Below are 24881 nucleotides of genomic sequence, written 5' to 3'. Positions count from 1 at the left end.
TGATTGGGAATTAATAATGGCAAATGATATATACAATCCTAAGGGTTGTATATAAGCATTAATTATCCATGTGTTTTCTTATATTTTCAATAAAAAAGAGAATTAATTATATTGGAAATATAACAATATATTATGATAAATGTATTTAAATATTTAAGTATTAAAATATCAACAAATTTTAGGTATTGGAAAACAAAAATAACACTAATAATAAGAATTTTAAGGTTCTTATTTACAGCCCTTAGGGCCGTAAATATTAGGACCCATTAATAATTGGGACTTGTTTTTAATATAGTATGTTTTTAATTGGGACATTTTTTCAATCATTTTATTGACATTTTTCAATTTATTTTATTATTAATAATTGCAAAAGTGTTAATTTCTTCAATTCTTAAATTAAAAAGGCTTAATACCTTCCCAGCCCTCAAGTTATCCTAATACTGCAACTAAGGGGGTGTTTGGTAGCTGCTTTTCGACCTCCTGTTTGTCTTTTCACTTTGAAAATGAGAGTTTAAGGTGTTTGGTTAGACACCTCCCGTTTGCCTTTTATAGCCGAAAAGTAGCTTTTTATAAAACCAGGGAATCCCTGCATTTGGAACAGCAACCTTTTCAAACAGCAAACTGTAACAGGAAACAGCAAACAGCAACAGCAAACAGCAACAGCAAACAGCAAACAGCAAACAGCAGATAAAACAAACGGACCCTAACTCTCTGAACTTAGACTTGTGACAACTAATCCCCTCAACTTGCTTATTTAAAACAAATAATCCCTCAAGTTGTTGAGTTTGAACAAATAACTCCTGAAGTTGCTTATTTGGAACAAATAACCCCTAAACCCAAAAAAAAATATTTAACATAATATTACATCAGGAATAAAAGATTTCCAAAATATCGATTGCTACATCTAACTAATCTACTGATACATTAATTAAAGGTCAAAAAAAACTCCCAAAATCACAAATATTAACCAATTTGAGGGATTATTTTTCTCAAACAAGCAAGTTGAAGAGGTCAGTTGTCACAATTCTAAATTTAGGAGGTCAATTGCAGTATTTAGACAATTTGGGAAGGTTAGAAATGCATTAAGCCAATTAAAAAAAACTGTGATTTTGTTAATTTACAAATGGAAAATGATATATATTGGTGGAATAATTGAGATTAGGTGACCGTTCTGATCATTAAACTTGTATTAAGGACGGCCTATTACATAGACTCCGATGATAAAATCAGTTATTAGTAAATTAGGAGTGTAAAGAAACGAAGTAGAGAGAAAGATATGAAAGTAGACTGAAAGATTATATTCCTCCGGGTTAAATACATGAATATCATAATTAAGTACAAAATTACAACTAAGTCGTATCACCAAACTTAATTCTTAATATGTCATTATTCTTTATATATTATGATTTTGGGGTCCCACCACAAGGGTGTATTGGGGGCAAGCCTTCCCTTGCCAATGCCGCTCCTAAGACTCGAACCCGTGACCTCTGGTCACACGGCAACAACGTTTTACCGTTGCGCCAAGGCTCGCCCTCTATGATTTTACGTCATAATTTAAAAAAATTAACTCCAATTCATAAATCATAAACCTTGGAAAATGTATTTTAGACTTCAAATTTATAAATTTTAATCCTTAAAATATATTAAAAGTACTGATTTTACTAGTTTGATATAATCCAAAATTAGGATTTGACATAGTTGTAAATAGTTTTTAAAAGATGAATTTCTGTGTAATTTTCCCTATTCCTTCCTTATAGGAGTGGATTTGTTCATGGATTGGATTGGATCGGGCTAGATCGTGCCAGGACTAACCAGATTTTATATTTAACTATTTTATCCAGCATACATTATATTTACATCATGCTCGACCCGGTCAGATTAATTGAGAAAACTAATTCTCAAAATCCATCCCAAGCCACCTATCAATCTACTATATTTATATTAAAAATTAAATGTAAATATAAATTTAAATTGTCATTATAAATAATAAAAATGTAACAAACAAATATTTATAGACGGTAAATAAATAACGACTTGAAAGAAACAACAAAATAATATTTTATATGTGCACTGTGTTTTTTTTTCAAATGATTAATGCATTATAACTTTAACTACGTGAAAATGATAATGTAAGTCTAAATGTAATTAAATTATATATAAAAAAATTAACAGTTTGGGTTGATCTGGATTTTGAGACAAATCTCAAACTCAACTCATTTTATATTCGGGATTTTCGTGAGTTCGGTCAGGCTAAATATTAAATAGGTTTAATAGGTATCCAGCCCCTTAAACTTGTAACTTTTTTTCACCTGGCCCCCTCAACTTAGGAAACAACCTCTCAACCCCTTAACTCTCCAAAATATCACATACAACCCCTTAAACTTGTAACTTTTTTTCACCTGGCCCCCTCAACTCAAGGGACAACCTCTCAACCCCCTTAACTCTCCAAAAACATCACATACAGCCCCTTACACCCCTATATCCGGTCAAAATATTGACCCGTGTAGAAAACGCGCTGGACTGTTGACCACACCAATGCCACGTGTCATTTTTTTCTTAAATTTTTCCATGTAAATCCAGTAAATTACCCCATAAGTTGGACATCCGTAGAGTCTTCTTCCTTGATTTGCAGGTTCCCACGAAACCTTAAGTACAACATATTCACCACAAAAACATGATTCATGAGTACCCACCATGAAATCGGTTTCAAGAACAACACAAGTCCTAACCTAATTTGTCACGTCCGTGACTAAATTTTTAAAATTTTTAAAAAATTTATATTTTTATTTTAGTACATATTATAATTATTGGGTATGTGAAGTTAATGTGGTGTTATAGGAAAAGTTTGGAGTTAATTTGAAGGTTTTAGGTGTAAAGTAAAAGTTTAGAGTAATTTTTAAAAGATTATATAAAGATGAATGACCAAAATGGATATTCGCCAGATAAGGATATACATATATACGAAGAGGTGGGGGAGAGATGAGAATCATTATCTCATTTTTTTTTTCTTCTTCTTTCCGTTTTTCTGCATATTTATCGTTCTTCGACCGTTAAATTTGGAGACTCCTAAGTATTGATTATTATCTTTCTATTTCACGCCCGATGCCGATTGAGGTCATTTAGGGTCGGGTGTGACATAATTAACAAAAAAAAAAATTATCTCAGAAGAAGAAGAAGAAGAAGAAGATGAAGAAGAAGATGAATACTTACTGTTGAACTTGAATCGGAGACCGATCGGAGACAGAAAAGAGGTGAATCGAAGGAATCAGAAAAGAGGAAGGATTTCTGAGGAGAAAAATGATAGGGATTTAAGAAGAAAGGGGATATTTTTACCGTTTAAGTTTCTAAAGCCAACATTCACGCGCTTTCTAATGAATGCAATCCCAACTTATTCCATGTCAGAGCCACGTAGGCGTTAAGGGGCTATATGTGATGTTTTTAGAGAGTTGAATGGGTTGAGAGGTTGGCCCCTAAGTTGAGGGGGTCAGGTGAAAAAAATTTGCAAGTTTAAGGGGTTGTATGTGATGTTTTTGAAGAGTTAAGGGGGTTGAGAGGTTGTCCCCCAAGTTGAGGGGGCCAGGTGAAAAAAAATTACAAATTTAAGGGGCTGGATGTCTATTAAACCTATTAAATATATATATCCAGACCCAATACAGAAAAGGCAGTCAATATGCTCATGAATAGATCTAAAGATGAGTTAGTCCATTTGTATGTAAATAGTTAAATAAAACTAGATCCTATAACTATTACAAAACTAGTTCATCAATATATATGATTATAATTAAATAATTAATAGTTCAATGCAACAAAATGCAAAATTGAGATTTTGATGGGGAAGAAAAATAAAAATAAAATCATAGGTTTGAAGATGTTTTTTATTTTCTAAAAAGGATAAATGAATAAATTTTCTTCTAAGGTTATTGTCCATATTGTATAAGTTACCCCAATTTTATTTTTACTGTAGAAATTTTAGTTCAATTTTACCTTTTCTTTAATATATGTTTCCCAAAATTATTAACGAATCCATGAAAAAAATTGAGCTTGTACTGAGGACAAAATTAATCAGTTTTGTGTAGATATGTCCACGGCTTAGGTATCCCCGGCCCGTCCAGGCCCGTGTCCTTTGAGTCGGACTTTGATAATGAAAATTGATCATAGGTCCAGTCCCGCTAAAGCCCGTCTATTTTTTTGGTGAGTTTGGGAATGATAAAAATAGCACGGTTTGGTCCAGCCCGATCCGTCTATTAATATTAATTATTAATTTATATATTTAATATTTAATTTTAAGTATAGCTTTTTTATATAATTAAAAATCATGTATATATTTTTAGATGCGTTTATATGGATTGGGTTTAGTATTTGATTTTTAAGTCTGGGTCCAGTCTAGGGGTGGGCAAAAAAACCGGTCAAACCGGTAACCGAACCGAAAACCGATAAACCGAATCGGAAAAAACGGTTAACCGAACCGGTGGTTTTCTTAATGGTTAAAAAAATAGATAGGTACCGATTTCGGTTTCGGTTTAGGGTTAGAGTGTTCAAAAACCACGGTTAATGGTTAACCGAACTATTTAATAAATATAAATTTTTAAAAAAATATATAGGCCATTTGACGACAAAGGCAAGACAAATATAAATATAAATACATAGATTATACTGCTTAATTTAAATACATAGATTATAATATAAATTAATATAAATATATAACATAGATTATACTGCTTTATGTTGTAATAAGTACTTTGACGAAATATTATTTACATTTCTTTATGTTTTAAATGTAAACTTGATGGATTGTTTTTTAGTTCGGTATTTATGTTTGAATTCTAAAATTTTATATGAATTCGTTTCGTTTGAATTTTTGAAATTATGTGTATTTTAATATTTTTTAAAAATTTAAGTTTGGGTAAAAATTTAACCGTTGGTTTTTGGTTAACTAGTGAGAATTGGTTAAAATCTAACCGAAATTAATGGTTAACCGGTTGATGGTTAACCGATTGATATGGACCGGTTTCGGTTTGGATGGTTAAAAAACCGTTGATAATGGTTCGGTTAATTTTTTTGCCTAATGGACCGGTTAACCGAACCGTGCCCACCCCTAGTCCAGTCTAGTCTGAACTTGCCTAAATTAATAGTAGGATAGGCTGAGTTTATACTGAGCATTTTTACATGAAAATGCAATGCAACCCAACCCACTGGTTTAGTTTTGTATGATGAAAATAAAATTGAACTTCCTAAAGAGAAAAGGGTTAAATTTGATAAGAATCAATTTTGTGCAGTTTTATATGATGATAACAAAATTAAACTTCCTCAATAATATTGTGTAAATTAGGGGTGAACAGAACCAAACCAAAAACCCAAACACCGAAAAAACCGGACCATAAAAACCGAATCAAATCGGGCTGAATTATATTTTGGTTTGGTTCGTTCCTAATTTTTAAGCTAGTTTGGTTTTCGGTTTGGTCCGGTCCAAAACCGAACAAAACCAAACCGAAATATAATATGTACTACTGTTAATTTTTAAGGTTTTAAATTAATTAACTAATTATATATAGAAAAGAAAAAACAATTAAACATATTTTTTCTCTCTCAACTAATTATATATACAAAAGAAAAACTAATTATATTATTATTTTCTTTATATAATTGTTTAGTTAGTGAAGGTACAAAGTAATTATAGATCTCTAGTGTTTTGTTTGGTCCAAACATGAACTAAACCGGACCGGACCGAAATAATTTGGTTCAGTCCAGACCAAACCGAATTATAATTTGGTTTGGTTTGTTCCTAAAAAATAGAGGTAATTTGGTTCAGTCCAATTTGGTTTGGTTTAGTTTTTGGACCAAACTGGACCATGCTCACCCCTGTAAATTACATCTATTGCTACTAAACTTTATTCATTTTCATAGTATTGCCACTAATTTTCAAATATAATATAAAAGTCACAAAACTTTACATTTTCTAATATTAGGACTACTAAATTTTGACTAACACCTCAAAATGACTGACTCTAAAATTGAAATATTCAAGAATTAATGTTGTTTAGAACGACATTTACTATTAAACCATATTTTTTTCCAAAATAATCATTTCAGGAGCTCTCTCTAAAAAAAATCACTTTCTCTCTCCTAACTAAATAACACTTAAATGACCTCAAACTAACAAATTTGAAGAATTAAAGTTGTTTAGAATATCATCAATTCTTAAAAAATTTCATTTTAAGTTTGCCAATGGTCATTTTGAATCGTTGATTGAAGTTTGGTTGTCATAATGTTAGAAAATGTAAAATTGAGTAACTTTTATATTATGCCGTAACATGTAGTGGAAATGAGTGTAATTTACTCATAATGTTTTAAGAGGCAAAATTAACTTTTATACTTAGAGCCCGTTTGTTTTACGTACTGTTTGTTGTTGTTGTTTGATGTTTGCTACTATGGTTTGTTGTTTGCTGTTGGAAAAAACTGTTTTTCCAAAAAACAAGAATTCTTTGCTTTTGTTAAAGGGTACTTTTCAGGTGTATGAGACAAACAGTAGGTCATTAATCAAACACTTAAAAACTCTATCTTTTGAAGTAAAAAGGCAAACAGGAGTAAGAAAATGAGCAACCAAACACTCCTTAAATAAGAAATGGTTTGTCACTATATTTAAGAGGTTTGTAATACAGTAAAACCTCTATAAATTAATAATGTTGGGACCATGAAATTTTATTAATTTATAGGGGTTATTAATTTATCGAGTATAAAATTAGTAACCTGGTCCAAGTCGGGACCAAAAGAAATTATTATTTTAAAAAGGTTATTAATTTATCGAGTATTAATTTATGAAGGTTTGACTGTAAATAGGAGACTGTAGAAAGTAGTGGTATCTTCCAAACAATGAGCATCAAATTTAGGCAACTAATGGGTCTTTTGTTTGTCTTTTTCAATTAATGGGACTTAATTGAATAAAAAATTTATGTTTTGGACTTAAATTAAATCAATAATATAATTTTGTCAAAGTGAAGTTTCTGGATCGAATGCTGCAATTTCATAGATTGGATTAAATGCTACACCAAGAAATTAAATGAAGTTAAGGGCTTTCTTTCTAAATAGTTTAAGTACGATTCAATTAATCGGTTACAGGTTATATTATATGGTAGAGGCTATGATTCTCTAAATCCAAAGAATTTGAAATAAATGTTACCAAGATATTAAAAGCTATTCGAAATTTCTGTTCGTCATCAGGGGCGAATTCAGGATTTCTTCCCGTGGGAACAAACAATATAACTAAAATAATTTTTATCCAAAAAAATAATAATTAATAAAAACCAGAGATCAAAGCTCAAGTTCAAGTAAAACAGTAGCAGAAATATAAAATCAAAATTCAAGTAGGAGCAAAAAAAATACCAAAGCAGAGAGTCAAAGATCGGAGATGGAGTGTCGGACCAACGATCAACGATCCGACTACGGAGAGATTGCTGCCGATTTTGATTTAATCTTAATTAGGATTAAGGATTTCAATTTAGGCTTAAGAAGAAAGAGGAATTTAGGAAGAAGAACTAAAGAGATTAAAAAGAGTAAGAGAGACCGATGGTTTGTTTTATGACCTATTTAGTTTTACATTTAAATATTTACTTTTTATTTTTGTTGTAAACAAAACGACGTAGTTCTAATTAAATAAAACGACGTCGTTTTGCTTTAAAACAAAATTAAAAAAAATAAAAAGAAAATATTAAATTTAAAACTATTCTTCATCCTCAATTATACAACCAATAAACCTCAAACCTCCATTGATGAAGGGGGCAAAGCTCTAAAACTTCAAAATTAATACCTGGATTTTTAAAAAAAAATACAAATGTCAGTGGGGGCAACTGCCCCTAGTGCCCCCATACTGGATTCCCCCATGTTCGTCATACCGGTAGGTTACAATAACCAGTGGATATGGATTGTAACGATCTGATTTGGAGTAGATGATGTCATGATAGAAAGTTTTAGGAATGAGCAGTTTTTAGTAGAAATGAATTGAATCGCACGTCTCAAGTAGAGAGTAATTAATTAAGCTTATTAGTGAGGTGGATTTCTAATATATGTGTTAAATTTTAGGGGTGAGCAAAAAGTCCAAAAACCAATGACCGAACCGATAACCGAACCGGAATTCTTATTTGGTTTGGTTATTTTAATATTTTGATTCGGTTCGGTTTGGTTGTTAAATTTTTCTTGTTCGGTATTCGGTTCTCGGTTCGGCTATTCCAAAAAAAATATTCGTCTAACTGAAAATCAAACATAATTTATTTTAAATAAAAAAATATAATTTTACTTATTTATTTATTTATTCTTTCATAGTTTAATTTATATAAGAAAGTCCAAAATTTTAGTTTTAAACATTATTGAATTAATTTATAATATATGAGGTATTTGGTTAATTGATTTTGAAATTGCAAATTCCAAATTAATGAAGCTAAAATTTCATAATTTATAACAATTTTAACATTTAAATTAAAAATATAAAATTTTCGGTTATTTGGTTGGTAACCGAACCGAACCAAAAAATTTCAGTTCGGTCAACTTCGGTTATTTTAGTTATTTAGTATGGTTCGGTTTTAAAATTATCTAAATATCGGTTCGGTTAACCGACAGTTCGATTCGATTAGTAACCGAACCGAAACTCACCCCTAATAAATTTAGACCAAAGTGAAAAATATCTAAGTGGTATTGACCAGATTGTTACAATTGGTAAGAGCCAATTCTTCAAATAGGATGTGTTGGGTTGGGGATGAACCAAGCGAAAACTAGTGGGTAGCAACTCGTTCTGGAGTAGATGGCGTCAAGATAGAAGATCACAGCAAGGAGTGACCCTAAAAGATAACGGTGAATGCAAAAATGAACTTAATCCTGAGTTGAAAATGGAGGGAGATTAAGTGGAGCTTATTAGTAAACTGGATTCTAATACATGACTAGAGATGGAATTTTGGAGTTTCGTGTCTAAATTGTATTATGTTATATATATATATATATATATATATATATATTTCATGATATAATGGTAGAAAAATTATTTCCTTATTAATTGTGTTCGTGTTAATTTGGTTGTCTCTATAAATTGTATTTTTGTATGAAAGATACTTTCCCATAAACTATTTCTAAACTATAAAATATTAAATTTGAACTAAGACGAACAATATTAGTGACCATTAATTTAATAGTGACTGAACCATAAGACAGGCTGTAAGGGAGACAACTGTATTTTTTAAATTTTTAATAAATAAATTACTACATAATACATTTTAAAATGTGAACTATACTATATAAAAATAATAATAATAAATATTTAAAATAGAAAAACATATATATTAATATTTGTACATTAATATCTTTAAAAAATAAAAATGTACCAATAAAGTAACATTAATAATAAAATATATCAACCAAATAATATTGATAGTTTTAAATCTTTTCTTTTAGTTTTTTATTTTTAATATTTTATTTAAAATTTTAAAAAATTAACATAAAATTCAAGAATCAATTTTTTTAAAAAAAAAGTTGTGCGGGGCTGCCTGCCTGGATCCGGATAGGAATCCAAAAATCAGTAAATTAATTTATACCGTCTAACTTAAGAAAATCAAAACGTGTTTTAAAAATCACCATCGCCTGGACTGATTTTTAGAACACTCAATACTTATATGGCTTAAAGCACTATTTGGTTCCTAATCTATCCAAAATTTTGTCATTTGGCCCCTGATCTATCCCAAATTGGTGAACTTTCATCCAATTTGGATTCAAACTTAACCGAATCATTATCTCATTGATAAGTAACGATATTTTGACACTTGAACTTAATAGATTTTAGTTTAGGATTTGTTTTTTATTTTTTTATTTTTTAATCTAATTAATTATTTCCATATAACGTGGAAAAAAAACTTTAAGAAATATCATGTTTCAGGTTTAAGTGTCAAAATATCGTTACTTATCAATGAGATAACGATTCCGTAAAGTATTCATACAACTTTGGTGAAATTTCACCAAATTGGATAGATCAAGAGCCAAATGTGACCAAATAATAGGTCATGAACCAAATGACACAATTTTAGATAGGTCAGAGATCAAATAATGCTTTAAGCCTACTTATATCAAGTTCTTATCTCCTATAATTGGTGCAGGTTGATTTTGGAGCAGTTTATGCACTTTGATATCTTTTCCATCAACTTATGTTTCACCTTTTACTCTTTCTTGATTTCTTTCATTTCAAGAAAGACTAGAAGAAGAGCCACATTATTCTTCTTTAGTTTGTCACTTGATTTTGGACCCTTAAATCTGTGTATCAGACAAAACCAGATTCTCCCTTTTAATAGTTGAAACTTCTGTGAAACTAGAGCTATCCACGGACCCGGGTACCCACCCGGTCCGCCCAGGCCCGTGTCCCTTGGACCGGACTTGGACAATAAAAATTGTTCATAGATCCAGTCCGGCCCAGACCCGCTAAAACCCACCTTTTTTTGGACGGTTTTGGGATTAATAAAAATAACACAGGCCGACCCAGTCCGGCCCGTCTATTATTAATATTAATTAATAAATTTATATATTTATATATTAAATATTTATTTTTTATAATTAATAATTTTATATTTATATTTAGGTGGGCTTATATGGATTGGGTTTGGGATTTGATTTTTAAGCCCGAACCCGACCCGGCCCGAGCTCGCCTAAATTAATAATGGGCTGGGCTGGACTAGACTTGAACCGAGCATTTTTACCTAAAAACCCAACAGGCCCGGCCCGAGCCCGGCCCATGGACAGATCTATGTGAAACCCATTGTACCATCAGCCTGACATTTTGGAAAAACTTTGAACCTTATTCATATTGCCAAATAGAAAACTATATAGCTTGTTACATGTTAAAATTTAAAGAGAGAGGCAGTTAAAAATCTAACTCCAAGAAAAAGAAAAAAGAGAAGAGAGTTAAAAATATTTCAAGAGAGACTCTGCCTTCTCAAATCACTAAGATTCTCTTCGTCATCTCTATCAACAGAAAGTTTCTCTTCACTCTTAGTGCTCTTTATTTCATTTTTTGTTAATAATTTATTATCGAATGGTCACTCACCTCTCACTATCGATAAATATAACAATAATTAATAATAAATATTAAAAATAAAGAGTAAATATGAAGAGTATTATTAGAGATAATATGTATTAGTCACTCTCAAACAATACTCCTCATATTAACTCATTATTTTATCATTAAATTCATTAATTATTGTTAAATTTACCAATAGTGAGAAAAAATGAACTTCAATAATAAATTATTAATAAAAAAATAAATTAAAAAATCAATAAAAGATGGAAAAAGGCTCTATCAAGCGTAGAGAGTATTAGTGGTTTGAGAAGCCACTAAGAAGCTGTTTGGAACTGATTTTCAACTTCCCTCCTCAAATTTTAACTTAAAAGTCAAACTAAAAAGCTATTAGAAATACTTTTAATCCTCGCAATTTGAGATAACTTTTGAAGTTAGGGGGTATTGGTCTACTATTACAGGGTATTTCCCACATCGATTTTTTTTTTTCTTACTCTTCCAAGGGAAGTAAACTAGACCATGTTTTGATGTCTAAATCATCTCCTTAATTTTCAATTCATGTTTACACTTGCAGGGCCGAGACCCCAACATCCTTACATTGATGTTTTCACACATATCTGGTTCAGCTTAACTGAGCCGGAATCAAGCCTTTTTGTAGTTCCCTTCTTAGCCAGAGTTCAGGTAAGCATCTTCTGACCGGCACGCTGGGAACCCTTCTTACAGAAGAAGATATCTCGGCAGACCTTCGTGCAAGGCCAGTAACATTCGTATACGGAATTAAATAAACTATCCCCCTGATCGGAAAAGATATCATCTTACAAAAATATTTCATTTCAAAATGTTAGTTATTTTACGAAATCAAGAGAAACATTCGGTAATTTTTTACTAATATATGTTTGCCAATAATGTTTGATTACAATAACATAAACAAAATAATTATAGAGATGTAAAACTATATACTTATAAAAAATAGTACTTCCTCTTCACAAGTTTCTCTCAAGAATTTTAAACAGCTATATTGTCAAATGACATAGTTAAGAGAGTCTAATACATTATCTATCCCATCATCATCAACAACCTGATTTTGAAAAATAAACCACAATTAACCTTTCGGCCACATTGATAAAACTAAGATTTTAAGGTCTTCTAGGGCTGCAAGAGTTGAATGCACCATTTATATGTCAATATTTTCAAATAAGAAATAGTAAGTGGTAACCCAACCCAATTGTGTCTGAAGTCTTTAACACAGTATGTTTGGTTTAAGGTGTTATTGAGCCCCTGACATATTCAAAATTTTATCATTTGGCCTCTGATCTATTATTCGGTTACATTTGGCCCCTGAACTATCCCAATTGGTGAAATTTCACCCAATTTAGATAGAGACTTGACAAAACCGTTATTCCCCTCGTATGTAATGATATTTTGACATATGAGCTTGACATGTCACAGGTGTTGGAATTTATTTGTCACATAAACTCTCTTATGTCAAAATAATTAATTAGATTAAAAAAGAAAAACAAATAAAAACAAATCTCTAAACTAAAATTTATCAAATTTAAATGTCAAAATATCGTCGTGTGCTAATAGAATAACAATTATGTCAAGTCTCCGTTTAAATTGGATGAAATTACACCAATTGGGATAGGTTAGGGGCCAAATAACAAAATTTTGGATAGCTCGAGAGCCAAATAGTGGTTTAAGCCCCATATGTTTCAAAATAACTTCTTTTGGACCAATGGAATCCATTCCAAAAATTACAATGTTCCTTTATTACTTCAAACAGTAGATGCAAACATATATAATAAAGTGTTTGGTTAAGATTGAGAAACAGTTATTACTAGATATAAAGGAAAATAAGCTGATATCCACCAACTACCACAACAACAAATTTGAAAAAATATATTGTGACATTGACCGCCATCGTATAACAATAACAATCAATCAGGGTTGATCCCTAAAGTATAGGGATCAATCACATTTAGTCTAATTTAGATAGAATGGCGTGTATGAAAGAAGACCCGCTAAATCGAGCATGAGATCATTGCTCATTGAGTGGAGAATTGATGTTCTCCAAGGTTGTAAAAGAAGAGAAATAAGGGTTTCCGAGTGTGAAATATTATATAAAAATTAAATAAATTGGAAAATATTATTACAGTTGTGTTGTGATGAGCAATCATCAAATGCAAAAGGACCTCCTTACATACGCACTAATTTCCGCTTAAATTGGATCAAATATGATTGATTGTTATAGATCAATGTCACAAAATAATAGACCAGAACGCAAACACAAACATGTTTGATAGGCCTGGGTCAATGTTGCATAATAATAGGTCAGACAAACCCAAACATTTTCAATAGATCATGGACTAAATAAAAAAGAATCAAGAGTCAATTTGGCTCTTAAAGTTGGCAGACAGATTCAGTTTAGCCCAAATCGAAATTTAGATATCAACTTAGTCTTGAAGTTGGCAATAGTTGACAAATCAGCCCAAATACAATCAATTTCAATACCTAAAAATTTGTCACAATTTGAACTAATTTATCAAATATTGCCAACTTCAGTACTCAGTTGATGCCTAAATTTCGATTTGGACTAAACTGAACATGTCTGCCAATTTTAAAAGCCAAATTGACCCTTAATTCAAATAAAAAATAATGCTTTAACCCAACAACTAACAGGAATAAGTTCATGTCCTATATCTTGAAGTTTCTTCAACTAGTCAAGACAATCTTTTTCTTTTTTTGCTTATGACCCTTCGTTTCATCATCACATAACCTTTTTCCTATCATTGTTTCAATACAGTAACACTTTGTCTTTTGCAGTAAAAAGCCTCTGACTTTTTCACATCTCCATCCAATAACAAGAAGCACATTCAGACAAGGGGGGGGGACTGAAACAGTTTTTATAGCCGACCATATTGCTTTTGAAATATTTCAATACATAAATTATTTTGTCTTCTAAAGTTTTATTTTTTTAATGAAAAAGAATCGAAGGGTGACGTACCATATAATTATTGTGAAGCACCATCTTCTTTCCTGACCCACTGTCTGGCTGGTTTTCTCAAATTTTGTACTCTTTGCTTTCGCCTGCCAAAATTCCTCTGCTCACTAGAGCTAGGTCTACTTGAAGAACGCCCAGATTCAGTTTCAATGGGGACTGCTGCTGAGTCTCTTTGCTGTTCTTCAATGGCTTCTTTGTTCAATGTGACTGGCTGAGGAAGATACATGCCAGGCAACACTAATAGTTCCTTTTTCGGTTCAATTAGGCCACTGTTTTCTTCCTGTAATTTCAATATGGCTTCAAACTTCTTTCTTCTAATTTTCTCAGAATCAGACTCCAGTATTGTTTCTCTGTCGGTTACTGAATTTTCAGAGCTCTGCAAACCAAAACAATAATCAGCAAAATGGAAAATTTTAAAAGGATTATGAAGAAGAATAAGGATATTATTAGCAAGTGCATGAATGAAAATTTCAAAACAAGCCTCGGTTTTTCAATGCTGTGCTATCCTATGGGGACCATACACCAATTCCAAACATTTCTTTCACATAAAAATTGACCTTTTTCCTCGGAAAATTTAAAGGGTAAATTATACCAATGGCCTCTCAATTTTGCACTTACTTTCTTTATGGCCCCTAACTTCAAAACTAGACATAAAAACTCCTGAATTTTGCCCTTTAATTTCATTATGGCCCCTTTTACCGTTGACCAAGGTGAGCACTCCAATAGCAGGTAACTCTCCATTTTAGAACTTATGGAAATGATACTCTAAGCAACTGTGATTCTTGGAGTTTTTGGTTTTGAGGTCATTTAGGTGTTCTTTGGTTAGGAGAGAGAAAAACAGTTGTTTAGAGAGAGCTCCGAAAATGGTGGTTTGAAAAATCGAAAACAGTGGTTCTAAACAATTTTAATTCTTGAAATTTACCATTTTGAGTTCGTCATCAATCCTTTGGATGTCGTCAACAGTCAACGGTCAAAAGAAGCCACAAAGAAAGTAAAAGGCAAAGTTGATGGCAAAAAACAAAGGAAGGACAAAGTTGAGGAACCATGCACGTAATGTACCCAAATTTTAAATCATGATAGAACCAAACTCAGCAGATGAAAATAAGAGATAATTCTCTAATGATGGGCAACTTAAAAAAGTCTTTACTGACCGTTAGAGATTAATATAAAAAGCTATTATTAGACCTTAGCTAACAGCTTGAACTTTTAGTTCAAATGGTTCCTTGACATGGTATCCAAGCCTCTTAAAACAAGTGGTCGAGAGTTCGAATCCTGGCAACCCTATTTGTTGATTAAATTTCAACACATGGTAAGATGAGCATGTATTGCTTTTAGTTCAAATGGTTACTTGACATTGACAAACTCATACAATGAACAAGAAAACATAAAGATAGGTCTCTCAGGGAGAATCCCCTCTCTCAAAATTCTCTCTGCAAAGATTAAAAAAAGAGAACACAATCTCTCTATCCGTCTCTCCCTGCCAACCTACATATAACCTCCTCTACGAAAGGAAAGGTATATTGTAACAATTTGAATTGCTCAGTGATTGTTATTGATGTGTAATTCATATATATACAGAGTACAGTTCACTTTGTAGTGAAAGACTAATCCTATATTCTAGGCTAGAAATAGGGAACTAAGCTGTGTTAAATATACAGATAAGATATCATCTACAAATAAATAATATAGGCTCTAATACACCCCGTAGTCGAGAGGTTCAGAGGCCGAACATTGAGACTATTTCGAAAGTCTTCAAAGAGCGGTGAGGGCAGTCCTTTGGTGAAGATATCAGCGATTTGATATCGAGAAGGGACGTGTAGAACGCGGACTTCTCCTTTAGCAACCCTTTCCCGAACGAAATGAATGTCCATCTCCACATGTTTGGTGCGGTGGTGTTGAACTGGATTTCCTGTGAGGTAAACTGTGCTGACATTGTCACAGTAGACTACGGTTGATTTCTGAATCGGGCAACCAAGCTCAAGAAGAAGGTTACGTATCCAGCATGTTTCAGACACTACATTTGCGACCCCACGATATTCTGCTTCGGCACTTGAGCGAGATAGAGTGGGTTGTCGTTTGGTTGACCAAGAAACAAGATTATCTCCAAGAAATACACAGTAGTCTGATGTCGATCAACGAGTGTCGGGACAGCCCGCCCAGTCAGCATCGGTGTAAGAGGTTAATTGACCTGGAGAAGATGCAATTAAAGTAAGACCGAGATCAAAGGTGCCTTGAATGTACCGAAGAATTCGTTTGAGTGCAACCATGTGAGATGTCTTGGGATCGTGCATGAACAAACAGATCTGTTGAACCGCGTATGATATGTCAGGTCTGGTGAGTGTAAGATACTGGAGAGCACCTGCCAATTTTTTGTATTCTGTTGGATCGTGGTAGGCGGAGCCGGATGAAATACTAAGCTTCTGCTTGGTGTCGGCAGGAGTGGTGGCTGCATTGCAGGATCCAAGTCCAGCTTTTTCAATTATTTCTGAAGCATATTTACGTTGAGATAGAAATAGGGAACCGGGTGAGTGAGTGACAGATATCCCCAAAAAGTAGTGTAGCGGACCCAAGTCTTTCATTGCAAATTCTGATCTCAATTTTGAAAGTATAGAATCTTGAAGTCTGTCAGAGGAGGTAACTAAAACAATATCATCAACGTACAGGAGAATATAAGCTGTGTCTGTACCGTGTTGATAGACAAATAAGGAGTGATCGGATACGCTGTTGGTGAAACCCATGGTAATGACAAATGTGGCAAATCGCTGGTACCAGGCCCTTGGGGCTTGCTTGAGTCCATATAATGATTTTTGAAGTAAACAGACATGGTCAGGATGCTTCGAATCACGGAATCCCAACGGTTGGTGCATGTATACTGTTTCACTGAGGTCGCCATGTAAGAAAGCATTTTTGACATCTAACTGGCGAAGATTCCAATTTCTGGAAAGAGCAATACTGAGAACAGCTCGAATGGTTGTCGGCTTAACCGCAGGGCTAAACGTTTCACCACAGTCAACTCCAACCAATTGTCCTGATCCATTTCCCACTAGTCGTGCTTTGTATTTTTCAAATGAGCCATCAGACTTGGTCTTGTGCCTGAAAATCCACCAACTATGAATAACATTAGCATTTTTTGGACGGGTACTAGTACCCACGTCTTATTTTAAATAAGAGCCTCAAATTCATCAGTCATGGCTTGTATCCAATTTGGATCACGCAAAGCAAGGGCTGGTGTTTTGGGGATAGGGGATATGACAGGTGATGCAGAAGCGGATAGATTTAGCATACGACGGGGTTTGTATATCCCGTGTTGTGCTCGTGTGGTCATAGTATGAGTGTTTGGATTGGGTACTGTGGTTGTTGGTGACTCGAAAGCAGTGGCTGTGCGAGTTGGAGAAGGCGAGGCGCGACTGTTTGGGGAGGTCGGACAGGATGTCGATGTTTGGATAGCGGATGAGAGCAGGGGACGATCAGGACATGACAGACGAGGGAGACGAGATGAGTGGGGAAGCCGAGAGAGACGGGATGGAAGGGGACGACGCAGGAGAGAAAGGAGAGAGGATAGGTGAGGAAGAGGGGATGGGCGAGAGGGACGATCGGGACGACCAGGACGAGGGAGTGACGGGAGACGAGGGAGACGAGGAGTGTGGCAGCGACGCGGGAGATGACAGGAGGCCGTCAGTTGCTTCCGAAACTGCAGATGCAGTGGGGCGAGCTGCTGGTTTTGGTGAAAAGGGGAAATTGGATTCGTCGAACACGACGTGACGAGAAATAATGATTCTATTTTTAGAGATGTCATAACATTTATATCCTCTATGACTTGACGGATAACCGAGGAAGACGCACGGGTAGGAACGAGCTTCTAACTTATGACGAGACGGAGAGGGAACGAGAGGGAAGCACAAACACCCGAAAACACGCAAATGAGAATAAGTGGGGTCCTGTTGATAGAGAATTTTGGTGGGAGAGTGGTAACCCAAGATTTTGAGAGGATATATGTTTAGAAGGTAAGTGGCAATTTCTAGACCATGGTGCCAAAAATGAAACGGAACAGAGGCATGATTCATGACAGTGCGAATTACATTATTAATAGTCCGAATTGTACGTTCGGATTTTCCATTTTGAGGTGATATGTATGGACAGGAGAATCGAAATTGTATCCCATTATTTTGACAGAACTGACGGAATAAGTTATTATTGAATTCACCCCATTATCGCACTGAAAGACTTTAATGTCACGCTCAAATTGTGTGCGGACAAGTGACCGAAAATTGAGAAACACAAAATATACTTGTGATTTGTGGGCTAAGGGAAAAGTCCATAAAAAATTTGTATAATTATCTAGAAAGAGCACATAGTAACGATGACCACTGGAACTTAAGGTAGGAGATGTCCATATATCACTGTGAATTAAATCAAAAGGCATGCAAGCAAAATTGTAAGAGGATTGAAACGGTAATTTAACTTGTTTTCCATTAACACAAGAGGAGCAAACAGAAATATTCTTAATCCTATTACAAGAAATCAAATTTTTATTCATCAGGGTGTGCAAAATTGGAGGTCCAGGATGTCCCAAACGATTGTGCCAAATATCAGAAGACAAAGTAGTAAGAGCGGAATGAGAGGAGGGTGAGGTGGAAGAGCTAGACATGACTGGATAAAGATCGCCCGTACTATTACATCTCATGATAAGTGTCCCCGTCTGTAAATCCTTCACAGAGAAACCCAATGGATCAAATTCCACAGAAACTTGGTTATCAACAATAAATTGACGGACAGAAATAAGATTCTTAATTAGCTGGGGAGCATGCAGAACATTGTTCAATTTTAAAGGATGATGTTTAGTAGCTAAAATTGCATTACCAGAACCACAAATAGGGACACAATGACCAGTACCAACAATAATATTACCATTGAGGCTCGAATTAAAATAAGAGGTGAGCGTACCTTTGTGAGTTGTCATGTGAGATGTAGCTCCTATGTCCATGTGTCATTGATCAGAGGGTGGTGTGATTGACATAGTGTGCATAGCCGCTGCAATATCAGTCGGAGCATAAGACGGAGTGGCTACATTGAGATGTGCTTGATGCATGTTGGGGCGAGGTCCAAGGATCCCGGATTGAGACGGCTGATGACCAGAGGGCGTTTGGTTAGCCCATGTGTTCGTAGGATATGGACAGGGTGGGGTGGCCCACGGTTGCTGCGGTGCCTATGGAGAGGAGTAGGCCCAAGGCGAGCTGTACGGATACCGATATCCGGAACTGGAGGGACGCGAGTTGTAGCGGTCGTCGTGTCTGCCGCGTGTACCTGCTGCTGTTTCTACCGTCGTGAGGAAAATGGGTGGTGCGGTGGTGCGCTGGCCGCGCAGGTGGAAAGTAGGACGGTGGTTGATGGGAGACGGAGGAGGCCGCGGTGAGAGCTATAGAGTCCGAAGAAGGAGCAGACTTGCGGGCACGAGCGGTTTCTTCGAGTATGAGCATGGATCTGGCTTTGGGAAAGGAAGGGAGGGGATCTCCATGTCAGATCTGCGTTCCAACTGTATCGTATGCATCAGTCAAACCAGAAATAAGTTGTAATACCGTTTGATCATTGGTAACAGGGCAGCCCACATTTGATAATTGATCAGAAATAGATTTGAGGTGTTGACAGTAGGAGGAGATATCAGAGAAGTCGTCCAACTTGATTTTTGAGAATTCTTGCTGGAGAAAATGGGCACGAGAGTGCTTGTTGTCTGAGAATATATCCTGTAGACGAGTCCAGGCTTTGGCTGCGGTGGAATCGGGTTCGATGATGGTGTGAAGCAAATCAAGGGAAATAGTGCTATATATCCATTGGAGGACAACAGCATCAATGCGAGACCAGAGTTCAGGGTTTGTGTGCTGCAGAGAGTCGGCGGAAGTGTTTGTGGTTGGGGGAGGGATAATATGATCAAGGACCTAGAAGGCTTTAGCATGAAGTTTAAACAGGGCAGCCCAGGTTGGGTATGTTCGATACTGTGAGGGATGGATGGGTTGTGTTTAGTTTTTCCCGATTGGTTGTCATGGTGTTCGAGTTTTCGGTGTGTGGTGTTTCGTTGTTGGAGGTGGCGAAGGTATTCGTCATGGCGGCGACGATGAGGTGTCGGCGGCGACGGTCGAAGAAGGTAAGGGGAGAGGTGTTTCGGTTTAGGGAGAGAGAAAGAGAGAGAGATAGATTAGGGTTTGGTCTCTGATACCATGTAACAATTTGAATTGCTCAGTGATTGTTATTGATGTGTAATTCATATATATACAGAGTACAGTTCACTTTGTACTGAAAGACTAATCCTATATTCTAGGCTAGAAATAGGGAACTAAGCTGTGTTAAATATACAGATAAGATATCATCTACAAATAAATAATATAGGCTCTAATATATATGATATGGAGAGCAGCAGCATAGGTTGGGGCAATTATGAGCCTAGAGTTTGGAAAATGTATCTAAGAAAGGGAGAGCTTTATGCTTTAGAGTCTGTTGGGGAAGCAGAAAAGAAGGATTCAGGTAGTTATGTAGGACAGGGTGTAGGAAAGGGAGGCAGATTCCGGCAGATTCCTTTTTTCTTTCTATTTCATTCCGCAGTCCTGTTTGGTTGCTGTGCTGCATATAATCAATTCAATAAAGGTTTGCATTTCCTGAGTTCAGTTTGGCTATTAATTTCTATTTGTGGTTTGAATGTTGAACTTCATATCAATACCAGAGTCCTGGGTGCCCAAAGCATAAACTAACTCAAGCAAATCATTGCTCACCAAGGCTCCCCTTTCAGGGGGTCAGAATGTGCCTCACATATTTTATATATATATATATATATATATATATATATATATATCATTGCAAATTTCCTACGCACTAATTTCTCATAATTCCCAAATGTAATTCATTTATAGTTTGAGCTTCAACATACCAAGTGATGTCAGCAAATGATAATTCATGAACTCATAGATCCTTCAAATAGAAATATCATATATGGACTAAGGAAAAAGACTAAATTATTTGTACTAAGTTGCGCTACTCAGCTCTTTCTGCAGCACTGAGCATACTACAATTCATGTTGGGAAGGCTTATCATGGAAACAATTGCTGCCAATGTAAATTTAATAACAAAAGTAAATGATTCTAGATGGTGTACCAGCTCAGTCGATTGCAGCCCAACCAAGCCAAGCACATGGTCAAAATCCTTCGTGTGAAAAACCTTACGGCAAACAGGACAGCTCCCCATGCCTTCTCCATTCATGACTAGCAACAAGTTAAAATAAAATCAATGTCATGATTTGGGGGGGCCACGGCTAATGAAAGTCTTCAACACAAAGCAAACAACAGATATATGGTAGTATAAGGTCATGGGACAAAAACGGCATCTATAAGTTGCCAACTTAAAGTTAGCATAATTGCACAAAATTGAAAAACCTGCAACAAAGTGCCACGCATACTGATACAGCGTGTATGTGGTGTGAGTTTAATCAAAATCTAGATGAAAAGAAATATCAAACGCTAGAGCATATTTAGCAACCACTTGGACAAAAACCTAGAGAATTTTATTGATTGAAAAATTAATACAACTAAGATATTTATAGGCAACATATTCCTAAACCAAAAAGAAGAAGAAATATAATAAAAACAGAATCCTCTAAATCTAAATCTGATATGGAAAGCAAATTAAGCCACAAAATAAGACTTTCACCCAATTCTGTTTTGGAAACAGTGGCTTTCCTAAAATTCTAGTTCCATTTGGAATTAGGATTGCAATGCGGCCCTCCATCAAATACTTACATAAATTGTTCCTATCGGTGATAGGCCACTTACAACTCATAATGAGCAAAAGAACACAAAGAAAAATTCTGAACATGTTCATCCAGCGATACAGAAGCATTTTATATAGTGCATAAAATGATCCAGAATGCCAACTCTAGATAAACAAACACGAATACATATTAACTCATTCAAAGACCACCAGCAAGGATATGTACTTCATATTTTTTTCAAGAAATAACTGGAAACACAATATTTTCTGGTGTACCAATCATGAATTTTCTGAGCATACCAGTCCACAAATTCATGTATGGTCAACACCTAGCAAAAAGAATCTCTTTAGAAACCACAACAGGACTCAGAAATGAATCAATAACCAAGCAACAGTTTCCTACAAAGCCTTTTGATGTCACACATTGAGTAACACAAATCATGTTCTATACAAGCAGATTTAGGCAAATAATACATAACATTCTTATATCTTATTGCTTAGTTTGTAATTTACATCAACAAAAATCATCCACCCCACATAAAACAAACATGATTTGTTCTGCTTTCAAATTGTTCTATGTTACTAAAATTTCCAACAAAACTTCTAGAAAAGAATGGATACAACTTGCCCACCTTAAATTCTGACCCAAACATACCATTCTGATTTTCTGCGTCTCTGATGGAATGATGAGGTGTGGTAGATGAGGTGTTAGTATTGCTTTCTTTCTCTTTCTGGAGCCAACTCCACCACCTTATAATGCATTCACTGGCAGGATTGGAGAGATGGGCAAACAAAGAGATGATACCTTCACTACCATTGTATAGACAGGAAATAGAAGAGGGAGAAAAGAGATGCACCTAATTACATGTGTGTGTGTGTGCGGGCTTGTGTATATATATGTGTACATATGCACTATACCTGTGAAAGCAATGGAAACAAGACATCAGCTTCATAAATGGCAATTTCTCATTGCACTCTTCTTCTACGACCAAAGGATATAAACACAATGGGCAATCACCATCAGGGTGGTTCATAACAGAGAGCTTCTCAACTGCTTCCTGAAATATGTCTTAATCAATCTTTCCAGGTACATACAAAAAATATTAAGGAATCTGCATCATTTCCTTCATACAGTTTGTCAAATGGCTGACATCATGAAGCAACAAGCATACTTGCCACATGAATATCAAAACAATTACCTCACAAAGGGCTATGAGCATCAAACATGAGGACAATTCACATGCTTTGTCTTGTATGCTAGCTATTAGATGCTTTTGCCTTTGTTGATCAAGACCCTTGGAATCTATAACTTCAATATGCGGTGGTTTCTCGGGATACTATCATGTACAATTAGACATAAATTTAGTACATAACCAAATGAAACCTTAGTTGCTTTCTTCAGATATTATTCAACAAAATATGACAATGACATAATAATCCATTTCTGAACCCTAATTCAAGCACCATTTTATTTCCAATTCGTAATATATATCTACATACATACTAGAACATGGGATATCTCTTCAGAAAATGCTTTTTTTTTGTCAGACTGGTTAGCAGCTCTTGCAGCTTTTCAGTTGCAGCAGCTATATGCTTCAAACTCGGTGATTTAAACCCCAGTTCAATTCAATCAAAACCGGTGCTTTAATAACTGGTTTTGAATAGGATGAAAACTCGGTGATTTAACCCAGTTCAATTCAATCAAAACCGATGCTTTAATAACTGGTTTTGAAGACGAAATCCCTTCTCCAATGGTTAAAATGAGCATTAGTGTGAATATATTTTGAAAATATGCATTTTTCTAAGGAAATATCTTGGAACCTGTTGGTCTCTAGTGATGGCAGTGAAATACCTTGGAACATGAGCGTATTGCAATAACTGCTTCTACAAACTGCAGGAAGAAAATAATTCTCATGTTTACACACAATAAAAATGAATGGAATCCTAGAACAAATGGACGTGAAAGAAATAATACTAGAACAAATTTTCATCATAGTAAGGGTGTCATTAATAGCTTGCTTCCACAAGTTGAACAGAAATGCTATATAAATAAGAAATATTGTTTTCTACTGCTATTAAATCAAATTGCATGATGCATATTATAATTATAAGATATACTAAGCTAAAAACCGAATAAACAAAGACTAACCAAGATTGTCTAGATCTTCAATAACACTTTTGTCGTTTTTTTGGGCTAAGAAGAGTGTAAATTAAATCCAATTTTGAGCATAATTTTTCAGAATCATTGATAGACTGGCAAAACATTCAATATAACAACTGTGAATAAGAATTCAAAGTAAATTCAAGAAGCATGATGATCATTCATACAGAGCCACATGAAATTTACATATCGTAGACTCATTATCCAGCCCTAGACATCAAAATCAGAGCAGGGAGAGAAATACCTGTTCCGAAGAGATATCGGCAGTTCTTGGCTTGATGTGGACCTGAAGATGGGGAGGGAATGAATCAAGAACCACACAATCGTCACCGTACACCGCTTGCACCGCTTCCACTTCTACGAGCACTTCTTCTTCTGCCATAATTTTCCGCCTATTAAAACTTCACGCCAATGAGAGACAGAGAGCGAAGAATCACTCAAAGATTCTGAGAAGAAGATTGATTGTTTCTGGCTAACAATGCCGTCTGATATTTGATTTGCACGGCAGTGGCTCTGCGCGCAGCCAGTTGATTGCTGCTGCGAGATACAGTGAGAAACAGTGGAGGCATAAATATTTAACCTTTATCAATTAAATAAGGCATTACACAAATGGTCCCCAAGCTAAAGTTACAACGTCAATTAGCACTCTAAATTATCAAAATCATCAATTGGATCCTGAACTAAGCAAAAATCATCAATTGAGTCTCTATCATATCCTAAAATCAGAAATTGTGACTATTTGATATAGACTATTATTGCATTCGTTTAAAATGAGTTTGGAAAAAAAGGATCTGAAACTGTTCAATCGAATGAATTTTGGTGAGGCTTCAATTGATGATTTTTGTTTAGAATATGAATTCAATTGATGATTTTTACTTAGTTTATGGATCTGATTGATGATTTTGATAGTTTAAAGTCCTAATTGA

General features: G+C 34.8%; 1 protein-coding gene across 2 annotated transcripts; it reads right to left on the bottom strand.

Moving 5' to 3' along the window:
* Nucleotides 1-11619: 11619 nt before the first annotated feature.
* On the bottom strand, nt 11620-24505 carry LOC136216525 (uncharacterized). Of its 2 annotated transcripts, none has more exons than XM_066003064.1 (8): nt 24200-24505; nt 23647-23685; nt 22994-23131; nt 22713-22852; nt 22450-22559; nt 21183-21289; nt 14046-14418; nt 11620-11835 (listed from the first exon to the last, which is right to left on the bottom strand). In XM_066003064.1, the coding sequence occupies exons 1-7, from the start codon at nt 24335-24337 to the stop codon at nt 14053-14055; spliced, it is 1038 nt and encodes a 345-aa protein (XP_065859136.1). In that variant the 5' UTR covers nt 24338-24505; the 3' UTR covers nt 11620-11835; nt 14046-14052. The 2 variants fall into 2 exon arrangements, with proteins under 2 accessions (XP_065859136.1, XP_065859135.1); XM_066003063.1 differs by lacking the exon at nt 11620-11835 and adding an exon at nt 11912-12119.
* Between the last annotated feature and the right edge of the window lie 376 nt (nt 24506-24881).

Source organism: Euphorbia lathyris, chromosome 2 (genome assembly GCF_963576675.1).
Source record: "Euphorbia lathyris chromosome 2, ddEupLath1.1, whole genome shotgun sequence".
Lineage (NCBI taxonomy): Eukaryota > Viridiplantae > Streptophyta > Magnoliopsida > Malpighiales > Euphorbiaceae > Euphorbia > Euphorbia lathyris.
This window is presented reverse-complemented; position numbering and strand designations above follow the sequence as displayed.